This window comes from Cavia porcellus, unplaced genomic scaffold, assembly GCF_034190915.1.
Source record: "Cavia porcellus strain 051 isolate PalLab524CR breed Dunkin Hartley unplaced genomic scaffold, mCavPor4.1 scaffold_2, whole genome shotgun sequence".
NCBI lineage: Eukaryota > Metazoa > Chordata > Mammalia > Rodentia > Caviidae > Cavia > Cavia porcellus.
The window spans coordinates 62,639,686-62,652,427 of record NW_026947485.1 but is presented as its reverse complement, the minus strand read 5'-3'; the positions used below and the strand labels follow the sequence as shown (position 1 = coordinate 62,652,427).

The 12,742-nt window shown below is 36.8% G+C and overlaps 2 protein-coding genes across 16 annotated transcripts in view; one reads left to right on the top strand and one right to left on the bottom strand.

Annotated features, from left to right (window-relative positions):
• The window catches only part of Ppp1r9a (protein phosphatase 1 regulatory subunit 9A), a 291,628-nt gene that overhangs the window by 42,219 nt on the left and 236,667 nt on the right, over positions 1-12,742 (top strand). The gene's annotated exons all lie outside the window — the stretch shown is intronic.
• On the bottom strand, positions 259-2,083 carry LOC101788648 (TATA-binding protein-associated factor 2N-like). Its single transcript, XM_013158294.3, is given in 2 exon segments — positions 259-1,753; positions 1,755-2,083. Coding segments are annotated over 2 exon segments (1,503 nt in total). The 5' UTR covers positions 2,049-2,083; the 3' UTR covers positions 259-544.

Below are 12,742 nucleotides of genomic sequence, written 5' to 3'. Positions count from 1 at the left end.
TTTTTAAGCAAAGAAGGAAGAATTTTGAAAATTGTTGATTCTGTTAGATAGAAATGAGAAAGATGTATCACTGGGGATGATGGAATGATAAGAGCTAGAATTTTAGAAAGAGTGGTCAGTGGGCAAATAGAGTTGGGGATAGACTGGCAAGTGTGGCTAGCACTGTCTTCCGTAGGTAGGGGTAGGGAAAGGAGGACTGGGGCGTGCTCCCATGTGTGCTTTCCTTTTTTTTTTTTTTTTTTTTTTTCTTTTCCCCACAAAAACAAGCAGCCTTTATTGCAGTATTACAAAACACTTTCCATTTTGGCAATATTTTACAACGCACTTTGCTTCAAGGATTGGGAAGGAGAATGTGGGAAACTAGAAAGGAAAATTTCAATGACATTTGTAAAAGTAAAACTGTCCCAGCCCTCCCACCCAAATAAAAATCCAAATGTCACTTAATTTCACTACCCAAAAAGAGGCCACGAGGAAAGCAGCAGGCAAAACTCTGGCAATTTCACTGTGGATCATGTCAGAGACAAAGGGACATTCAAAACAGTCATCAGTATGGTCGGTTGTGCTGATCATTTCGGTAGTCATTTCTTCCTCCCATTTTGCCTCCATAGCCACCTCCACTGCTACCACCACCACGGTCTCCTCCATAGCCACCTCGACTTCGGTCTCCTCCATAACCTCCTCGATCTCCTCCGTAGCTTCCTCGGTCTCCACCATACCCGCCTCGGTCTCCTCCATAGCCACCTCCTCTGTCCCCACCATAACCACCACTTCTGTCTCCACCATAGCCTCCCCCACTTCTGTCTCCACCATCGCCGCCTCGGTCTCCACCTCTGCCCCCACGACCTCTGTAGCCCCTCTCTCCACTGTAGCCTCTCCCCCGGAAATCTCCTGAGGGACGAGAGTCCTCTGGTCTAGGCTCATTACACTGATTACAGGAATTTCTTCGAGCAAAGTTCATATTTCCACATGATGGATTAGGGCAAACCCAGTCCCCATTTTTGGGGTCTCCACCTCTCCCCTGAAAGCCTCCTCGGCCTCTATATCCTCCACGGCCTCACCGCCCACCTCCACTTCCACCTCCTCTCATGAATTCAGGTCTTTGAGTGGCAACGGACACTTTAATGATGTTGCCATGGAATTTTTTTCCATCAAACCAGTCAGTGGCTGCCTTCGCAGAAGGAGGGTCATCAAATGACACTGTTGCCTCTCCTTTTGGCTTCCCTGTGTCTTTGTCTGTGTAAAGATTTATCATTGGTTTTCCAGTTTTCTTGTTTGTCTTGATAATTCCTATTTGTTTAAAGAACTCTCCCACTTGATCTGTAGACACACCCTTCCCAAGTCCTTGCACAAAGATTGTGTTGTTATCTGAATTATCAGATTCTGAATCCGCATCTGGTCTGGGTCCATAATCCCTGTGACCACCAAAATTTTTGAAGCCACCACGGTCACCATCACTTGATCCTGTCATAGGACCTCTTCCATCCTTGTCATATCCCCCACGCCCTCTACCTCCTCCCTGTGACCCGCCATATCCTCTGTTTTCTTCTCTATACCTAATCACATCATGACGGTCATCTTGTGTATGGTGACTGTAGTTTTCCCTTTGTGAATGATAGGACTGCTGGTTTTGATTATAGGAATCATGCTGCTGATTATAATTTGATTGCTCATCATACGAGCCTTGATATTGATCATAGCCTGACTGCTGGTCATACGAATCTTGCTGACTATAGTTTGATTGGTCATATGAAGGTTGCTCTTCCACCGTGGCCTCCTGATGATTCCGTGTGCTGTTGTCCCTGGTTATTATACGATTGCTGGCCATATGAGCTCTGCTTTTGGTTCTCATAACCCCCGTAGGACTGTGAATAACCTGATTGGCTTTGTCCATAACTGGAGTAACTGCCATAGTTCTGTCCATATGAAGAATCAGTTGTTTGTCCATAGCTAGAATAGCTTTGTGATGCTTGTCCATAGCCTTGGTTGCTTGGATTTCCATAGGAATAACTTTGCTGCTCACCCCCAGACTGACTTCCAGAATCCGACATGACTAAGGGCTGTGGTGCGGAGGCCCCAAAGCCCGCCAAGAGCTAGGAATGCAAGAGCCAGGGGCGCAGGAGCTGTTCTGAGGGCCGAGCGGCGGGATGAGGATGTGTGCTTTCCTAATCTGGATGTTTGTTTAGGCATTGGGCTTACTCTATTTTTGTAGGAAATATGCATTTTTTAAAAACTTTTTGCCTCTAATTCCTTTTCTAAATACTGTTATCCTTGTAGAATTTGGGAGCAAGCTTTCATCTTTAACAAAAGAAGAAATCTGGTTGTGTGTGTATATTACAGAGGATCCAGCCGATGGGGCTTTCCACCACTAGACTATGTACATCTCCAGTCCTTTGCTTTTTACTTTATTTTTTAATTTTGAGACAGGGTCAGGCTGCTTTTGAACTTATGATCCTCCTGCCTCAGTCTCCCAAGTAATTGGATTACAGGCATGTATCCCTGCCCAATTATTGTTATTATTTTTATGTTCAAGGGCCCCTCAGTGATTACCTCTGATATAGTGAGAAATTGGTACCTGGGATATCATACTTAACTTACATTGCTGTAAACATTTTCATCATACTTCTTTTTGTGGGAATAGTGGGAAGTAAACCATATTAAGTAAAAGAGTTTTAATTTTTTTCTGCCTTTGGTCAACTAACTCTAAGAAGGCTTGTATATCTGATAAGCCTGTTACAATATTTGGCTGGAAATTTTATAAGCAACTAATTCTTCTCATTTTTAGATTAAAAAGGTGTGGTGGGTAAGGTATTTATGGCAGACTTTGGGGTTTTATTAATTGTTAATCATCTGTAAGTGTGACATGTAAGTGCTCATTGAAAACAAGATATATACTTAGCATGTAGAAAAATCTAACATGTAGTTACTGACCTATGTAGATGCAGCACTTGGCAAGGTCACAGTAGAAATTAGATGAATTTTGTGAATGATGAACAGTAGTTTATGTGCAGGGCTGGTTTCTAGTACCCAGATTATTACGCCTAGATGCATTTCTTCCCAGGTTCTATTATATTGCTCTTTTTACTTGCATGATAGAATTTACTATTACCTAATGTTTTATTCTTCACGTATTTATATAATAAAATTTTTGTTATAAGACAGGGGAGACCTTGTGATTTCCATTCACGTCTTTACCCCCTGGGCCTCTGTCAGTGTCTAGAACCTTGCAGGGACTCAAAAAACTATTCACTAAGGGAGCATGTATACCTTCTCATTCACCTCTTTTCTTGATTTGTTATTTGTTATGATGAAACAGTAGTTGGAGTTATTATGGGAATAAATAGGTAAAACTCTAAGGGCTCTGAGAAAAATGTTTTGTGTCATCAGGGATTTTAAATTGTTTTGAGAGTATATTTGCTTTCTTGTTATATTGGTTTTGCATTGGTTTCCATTCATAAAACTTGAAACCTGGCTAAAATACCAGGCTATAAAAAGTTTCTTTTTAAAAAGTGACTTGATGATTTTCAAAGAAGAAAGGCATTTTTGTATTGCTATTCGAAAGCCCTTAAGGGCTTTAAACTTCACAACATCGAGGTTTAAAATACCAAGGATGAATATGGTTACATATTTTGTGGATTATGAAGTTGGGAAATAGTTAATGAACAACTCATAGAAAGTTAATGGGAAACTGCTAGAAAGCAAGAAAAAATGTAGTTGTATGGTGCCCTTTATGGTCACACTTCAGATTTAATTTGGATTTAAATGAAAAAACATGAAGTGTGTCTAGATTAGTAAGTCTTTATTTTGCCTATAGAAAGAGTTTTGTACTTCTACTTTTAGGATTTAGTACACACCCATGTTTGGAGGAATTCTGTAAAAAAGGATCTATAAAAAGGCAACCACTTTTAAAGCTTCTTATTAAATTGTTTTATTTAGTGTTATATTGTTGACACTCTTGAATGTAGTGGCTATGAGCAAAAAAATTATCCAGAGATTATTCTGACTTAAAAAATAATGTTCAATTTATTAATCTTACTGATTTAAATACCTCCTTTTGTGAGTACTGGGATTATAGGCTTGGGCCAACACACCAAGCCCTAAATTCAGTTTTTTAACCAGATTATTTTTGTTACAAGTTTGTAAAATTTTGACAATTATGTTGGGGTTCTAAAATGATAGTTTCACTTTAAACAGTTTAAACTTTTATTTATAAATTTAGTACATTTTATTTTTTTAAGTACTCTTCTGAGAACTAAAATAATTTTTTACGTTTCATAAATTAAACTTGTGAACCTGATGATCCTAATGTTTCTTTAAATATATTGGTACTATGTAGAGAGCTAGTAAACAGGCCAATTTAAAATCATGAAGCTAAAACAGTGGATTGACCCAGGACCTTCATGTGTTCTGGGCAAGTGCTTTCCATGGAGCTGCCTCCTCAGCCCTTTTTATTTTCATTTTGAGACAAGGTCTTGCTAAGTTGCTCAGGCTGCCTCAAACTTGCCATCCACCTGCCTTATTCTTCACTATAATTATGATTACAGGCCTGTGTTACCACACTCAGCCAATTAATTCAATTGTAAGGAATTAAAGATCTGTCATTCTACTACTCAGATTGTTTTATGTTACGAATACTTAACCTGTAATATTGCTTATATCACCATAAAACATTAAAGATGAGTTTAAGTCTCCTAAATACTGGGAATTGAACCCAGAACCTGTGCATCCTTAGCAAACACTCTACTACTAAGCTACTTCCCTTGCCAGCTGTGTGTATGTGTGTGTGTGTGTGTGTGTGTGTGTGTGTGTACACATAATTTTTTGTGACAGTGATACAAAATCGCTGAGGATGGCCTTGAACTTAATCTGCTTCAACTTCCTAAATAGCTGAGATTACAAAGCATGAGCCACCCTCACCTGGTCTTCTAAATATTTTTATATTTAACTTTAAGTCTCCTCAAGATTATGTCATCCCAAGCAATTTTCTCAGGAAGTTGCATGAAAAATTTAAGTGAAATTAGGACTCTCATCAGATTCTTGTTTATTTCATAGGTATATTAAGTTTTATAAGTAATAATGTTCTTTTTTAACTGTGTAGCCCACATTCCTGTTTTATTCATTTTCTGTGAAAACTCTGTAACATTTTAAACATACGGACTGACTATAAACTTCCTTATAAAATAGATTTAGAAGTCCTAGCTGTTTATCTTTGCAGGAAGTAGAAGGATCTAAGCAGCTAAGATTATTTTTAGAAATGACCAGTATCCCTTTGCAAGAACTATTTTGAAATATTTGTGCCGGCTAGGGTAGCAAATAGTGCTAAATTTAAATACAGTTATTCTGGGCAGCAACTTAGTAAAGTACTATAAGAGCTAAAGTATTTTGAAAATGTTTGCTTTTAGTCTTTTCACATAATCTTCTTTTCCTTGTGATTTGAACATGCATCCACTTTCTGGTATATTTGGGCAGAGCCCGAGATGACAGTGTGTCAGAAGATTGACCATTTGGCTTTATTTTATGAATACTCTTGATTATTAAAGAAATATTTGAAGGCTTATTTTGTGCTTAATATGTGTTTAATGAGAAATATATTGAGTTTATGTTTTCGATTTTCATCAAGTTTTAGAATGGAAGCTTACCTTACATTCAAATGAATTTTCTAGGGATTCTTTGCAGGTTAGTTTTAAATCTTATCAACCGCCGGCATGACAGAACTCATTGTCCTAAAATCATTTCTTTCTGCAGTTGATCTGGTATCAGTCCTTTATATGGGGTGAATTTTAAAAATATATTGGTTTATGTCTCATCTGTCTTCACATTAGCTTATGCTGAATTTCTTGTGCTTTGCTATTCCTAAATTTTACTATTCACAAAACTGCTGCCTCAAGGATATCTGCTATTAATTATTATAATTAAGTATCTATCGTCAACTCTAGTGTCTCAGCTATTCTTAGGTTTTTAAAGAACTTCCAGATAAAACAAGATTGTTAGATATTCTATTGGGTTGACAGTTGAAATTAGTGAATTAAAAATCTCCATTTAATATTTTATAAATTTAAAGTATCTAAACTAATTTACCTCCCATGTTGCAAATTTATGACTTATGACCCTAAATTGTTTTAAAACCTTCCTCTTAAGAACACTTCACTTTTCTGTTTAAAGAAATGTAGATATTGTTCCTTATAAGGAAGAAAATCTAGAGTTCTATTTATAAGCATATGACATTTTACTAAAAAAACCTGGTTTAAAATTAAAATAAATACTAAAATCACCTCTCATTAAAAAGCACATTAAACCGATACATGTGTAATGTTGACCCAAATATTCCTTAAATGCAGTGAAATCTGCCTTCGTAGTAGGGCTAGGCATGCTCTTAGGAGTCTAAGTGACTGCAGTGTCATTGCCTGAGCATAAAAGGACTAAGTATATTCCTACTGAATTGGGCTTGCATATTAACACAGCTCCCTTTGAATTTCTGTATCTGTGGGTTTCAGTGTAGGCAGAAGACTTGCCACAGAATAACAGGATAATGCATAGTAGCGCTTAGAAAAGGAAAGTTCTTTTCTTAGATTTTCTTCCCCTTCATATGTGCTTTATCAGTGAAATGATTTTTCATATATGAAGTTGCAACATTTCAAATTCCAAATAGATACTGCTCAGATACAGAAAGAAAAGTCTCTATTGAGAATGCTTCAGAAGTCAAGCCTTCGTATGGCTGTGAGGCTCCATGAATGATTCTCAAAATACTAAAATGAGATATATTCAATATGAAAATTTCCTTGGGCAAGTTTTTAAAACTGATGCAAATGTGACCTTTTAGGCATTTGAAATGAATTTAACTTGTACTGTATTGGTTAAGCTTTGAAGTGAACACTTGTAAAAGGGACTTCAAATTCTGATACATTGCATAATTCAATTTTTAACTATGGTTACTATGTGAGATAAGATTCACATACCACATATTGTTTTTTGTATATTTGTAGACTTGCTTAACTGTTATCAATTTAAACAATTTCAGTAACTCTAAAAAGAAATTCCAAAGCTGGATATGATGGCACATGCCTGTGAAGCCAGCGTTTGGGAGGCTGAGGCAGGAAAATTGCTGCAGGTTTCACCCAGAGCTACATAACAAGTTCAAGGACAGCCCGGAGCTACATAGCTAGACCCTGTCTCAACATCTCCCCCACCCCAAGCCAAAACAAAACAAAAACCCAACTCCATACCAGGCCATTCCTCATTTGACCCTACCTCAGCCAACTGCTAAATTGTCTTTTTTCTGATAAGCACATTTTATGTAGTTGCCATAATACAGTGTTACAGTATGTGCTCTTTTGTGTCTGACTTCTTTCATGGAGGCCTTAATCTTCCCAAGGTTCATCCATTTGTAGCATGCCCCAGTACTTCCCTCCTTTTTATGGTCAAATGATATCCACTCTGGGTCACATTTTATTTACTATGGGTAGTTGATGAACATTTGAGTTGCTTCCTGTTTGGGGTTATCATGAAGAATGCTGCTATGAACATTAATGTATAAGATTTTTGTATGGACACAGATTTCCATTCTTTTAGGAGTGTAATAAAAACATTAATTTTACATTTTTTTGTTTCATTTTGAAACAGGGTCTCACTACATAGTTTAGGCTGGCCTTGAACTCACGGCAATCCTCCTGCCTCAACCTCCTGCTGGGATTACATGTGTGTGCCACCACACCCAGATAACTGTACATTGTTAAAAGTAAAACAGGTTCTGTCTGGGTATCAGAAAGCACTTTTGAATATTACACATGGGCTTTATCCTGGCTCTAGCGTTTAAATCATCTGTCCCTTTAGTGTCTTATATATTAAGGGAGGAAGGATTGGAAGGTCTCAGTAGTCCACTGAGCTCTTGAACGCATATTTTATCTCACTTTCTGTGTTTCTTCATTCATCAAATTTCTCACTTCTGTACTTCGCAGAATGTGTGTGGGAACTTGAAATAGCTTGTCTGAGGAGATTCTCAGAGGCTGGTGGGAGGATGAGGAGAGGGACCAAAGAAAAACACTTAGGAACTGCACAAATGGCAAGAAAGCCACTGTAGTGCAGAGGCTAGTGTGGCTCAGCACTGGTGGGCCGGGAGGTTCTCATGGGTGCACACTGCACAGATGGGAGGCTGCCCTCAGGAAGAGTGAATGGACCAATGAGCAATGGATTAATGGTTGTTCTGAGTGAATCACCCTGTGTGGTGAGGCACGCCTGTAACCCCAGCTCTCAGAAGGCTGAGACAGGATTACTGTGAGCTCAAGGCCAGCCTAGGTTGCAAAGCCTGTTTACGGCCCACCTGAAATGCAGAGTGAAACCCTGTCTCAAAAGAAAAAAAAAAACTTCTGAAAAATGAATTGTTAAAATTGACTCAATAAAAAAGACTGCAGTACTTTTTTTCTGTACTACTTCCTAGTTATTTTTCTCATTAACAAAGAATGTGAACTCTGTAGTCACGTTCTTAATTCTGATATCAGCATGAGAAAGTTTAGTTTCCTTTTTGTAGCTATGAGGTGAGGCACGTGTAAGTTTGGAACTGTTCCTGCAGGACAATCTGTGGTGATCATAGCAGTTTTTCGATAGCAGTATTTGTAAGTGATTCCAGGTCACTGGAGGAGCAGATTAACATAGCAACCAAAAAAGGTATGCTGAGAGTTGCTGTCTCAACTTACAGATGTAGTTTTCTGGTTGAAAGATTTTATTTTATTTATTTATTTATTTATTTATTTTGGTATTGGGGATCAAACTCCTGACCTCATGCTTGCTAGGCAGGCGCTTATGCCACTGAGCTAAATCCCAAGCCTGTTGAAATATTTTAAAAATTATTTGAGTGCCATTAAAAAGAAAACTATAATGAACTTTTTGCACTTTTTGAAGTTTTCACTGGTTAGTTATAAGAATTCTCCCAAGTTCTTTTGTCTTATAAAGCCATCATTTCCTCTAAAGCCTGATTTTAGATTCTATCTTACAGTTTTTCCATCATTAGAAACCCTCTATGCTGTTGTTTTTACATGCTATTGTATAGGTTATGATACAAGTTGTATTCTTATAATGACTTGATTCCAGATTAAAACAAGAAAGATTTCATTTTTGGCCATGATGACCCAGATACATGCAGAAGCTGCCTCGGATATGAGTGATAGTGCTTAATTTTAATTTTAATTTTATTTCATTAAATAGTCACTGTAATTTTTCATGCTTCTTGGTTGTATACTGTATATATTACTCATGGTGTTTTTTTTAAAGCCAGTTTCTCTTTTCTATATCTACGTGTTAGGTAAGATTCCTGTTGAAGTCAACTTTCATGATTTATTATGTTGATACATATCAAATGAACCAGCAAGAAGGTTCCTAGATGGAGCCATGTATTTATAAACTGGGCTTGTAAGACCTCCTGCTATTTCATTCCTTCTAGTGTAACAGGCTGCTCATTCTCTGGCAGGGGCATGTCTTGGCCTTGACTTAGCTGATATAATAGTTCGTTGTGCAAATATTTTCTCAAACTTTAATTTGTCACAAGAAACTAAGCATTATTTTATGAATACTAGATTTATGATTTTTCTGATATTAACAAAGCAACTAAGACATTAGCTTGTGCCAGCTTTATTAATGTATATTTTTTCACTCCAGATGCCGATGTCTTTCTACCCTGTTGTAGCACATAAAGACTAATGAAATGACTAGAGCTTTACTTCCTTTCCTTCCCTGATCTCCTTCCCTTCCTCTTCCCTACCCTTTATCCTTGTTTTTTTCCTCAAATTTACTATCCTTCTGCTTCAGCCTCCTAAGTGCTGGGATTACAGGCATGCATGAGTAGAGTCTTAAAGGGAAGAAAATACTTCTCAGACAGAGTAACTTTTTTAAAACCAGAAGTAGAAATTACTCAATACCTTTTCAGTATGTCTCAGTTATTTAAAACAGTGTCAAGATTTCCTTCCTTTTTTTTCTGACATTTTTATCCCTTGTCTTTAGCACTATTAAAAAAAAAACTTTTACAAAATACTAAATAAATGTATCTACTATATCATAAAAATAATGTTTGGTTATTCCTTACTAAAGTATTTTCTGCCATAGATTATAAGCTCCTAGAATTGAAAAAGTTCAGAATACTAATTAAATATAATGATGCTGAGTCTTATACTGTGTGATCAAAGAAATAGAAAATTTAGATCGGTAAAGTAGATCTTTCTAAATCTGAGTAGTAGTAGCTTGAGCAAATTTATTCTTGAGGGCAACCATAAGGAATTTAGATAAACCGGAGATAATTGATTTAATGTAGTAACCTTGTAATAACCCTTGAATGCTGGCTTTGGGATTTGGATGATTGAAATCACAATAATAGTTCTTATCTTGTCTATTTTTAAGGAAAGCCCTTATTAACATTATTGTTTAGCAGAAAGGATTTTGGAATTTAAGCTTTCCTTAAGGGACAGATAGATAGATAGATAAGAGAAATAGATACTATATATTTTAGGGAGTTAAATTGTCCAAGTGCATGTCAGACTAAGATGATTACAACTATTAAAGCAGGAATTAGAGACAATTGAACATTCTTTTATAGCCTTAATAGAAGATTAATGGGGGATGAGAGAGAGATAGAGACAGAGAGATAGTTATAGATAGCAAGATAGTTTGGAATCAGGTTACTGAGTGATTCAGAGATTTGGATTCTCCAAATTTAGGAGAATGAATTTTTTTACATAATATACATTAATATTCATTCTTATACATGTCAAAACTCATGGACATTGTGAAAGTACATTTTTTCACCTATTAAAAATCTTTGTCTAGAAGTTAAAAACCCAAGTGCTATAGGAATATAAGTTATAATTATGGTATATAAGTAAAGACAAGTTATAGAGCAGAGAAAACAAAAATGGTATCTTAGAAATTGTAATTTGAGGTAATGTACACACTGTTCAGGAAACTGTGGTTTTGAATCCTGGACTCTAAAAATACTAGAATTTGAGAAGAATGATGCAATATTTGATGAACTGAATGTATTAAGAATGAATCTGAGAAGTTTTCACACTTGAGTGAGCATTAAGATCACATTTATAAAGAGCTTGTTAAAAAGTCCATCCTTTCAGGGTAGTGGATTTCGGAATGAAGTAAAAGGTATAAATAACTGAGTTTCTACTTTTGGAAGAATGGGTAGAAAGCAGGAATCTTTAGTTTTAAAGATAGTTGAGGCAGTTCTAATATATTTGATATTAGATATTTGATAAAAATTTTCTAACCAGAGATAAAGGTATAGTTATAGATGGAAGATGGAAATTAGCAGAGTAGTAGTTTTGTGAGATCGTTGGTGAGTTTGGTTTTGGACGAACTGAGGGTGATAAATGTGTATTAAAATGAATTTGGTGGCAGAATGTCCAGGTGGACAGAGCTCTCTGGTGGAAGCAGACTTTTGCATTGCATGGCAGTACATTTTCTGGCTGTCAGAGTGAATGACAGAGGACAGGGCTGCAAAAAAAGCAAGGCACTGGCTTTTTCTTCTGCTTACTCAGAAGCACCAGGGCCCTGAAGGATCTCTTTTATCACATGAGCACAGGAAGCCTTGCTCTCTTCTAAAAGAACATTGAGATTTCTTGTTTTGTTTTGCCAACTCCTGGGAAATGTACATAAATGTCTTTGGCATGGGAGGGCTGGTCTTTACATGACTGTAAATTTGTATTGTTTAAACTGTTCAGTAGAGCTGTGTTAAAACAACTGTAAGTAAAGAAAGCTAGTAACTGGAGCAGTAATTTCTAATAACATGACTTTTGGGGCTGTCTAAATTCTACTTACCTTTTTGTATAGGCATTGGCATCTTCATTATGTGTACAACATGGAATACATTCTTATCTGTAAGTGATCCTATCTATGTTTTTAGGACTCCCAGAGAGCTTTTCACATAATTTTAGCTAGTGTTTTTAAATTTTAGGAATTACCTCTTAATTTCTCTCCATTTGGAAAAGAAATACTGCTACACCCTTGAGAACAATCTGAGTGAGTATATGGAAAGCTTTGGTTTCTAAATCAAATAAGTAATGACACTGCACTTGAACTTCAAAGTTGCTGTGAATCCCTGAGATAAAGGAAGTTTAGTCTATTCCATTTAAGATGAGGAAAAGAAGTCTGGTAGCTTAAAACCCTTCTTTTAGGGCAAATTTTATAAACTGCTAAACATATCCGTTCATCTCTGGATGAGCTGGAGATCTTTGAAATTGTACCATTTGAGTGAAGGAGGCCTAATGTGAAGTGACTCATTCCTAAACATACTCAGAAATGCACGGGCCAAATTGAATCCCTTTGAGACCTAACGTATATACAGACAGTTTCCTGAACATGAGCTGCTTGCGTTTCAAAAGTTTATATATCAGGCAGCCGTTTGGAACGCAGAACACTTTTCTTCCCCCCTTACTGAGAGAGTTTAAAAAATGCTGGCCATCTTCCCAGGCCAGCTTACAAATTCTTTTAACTCAGCATGTATCTTAAGTATTAACTGTACAATTCTACTTCATTAAGTTAACAAATGGGAAAGCACATCCAGGTCAGTTGAAAGAAACAGATTATCTTTGCTTAGCGGGGTGTGGGTCCCCTCAGCAGACATCACTGCAATGCAGTGAGCCAGAATTTATGACTGTGCATTTGTAAATAGCCCCTTTCCTCCATTACAAAGGCAGTTTCCAGGTTGTTCTTCTCCCTGGTGTTCACTGGTTAGGAAGGTTGGCTTTCTGGTTTA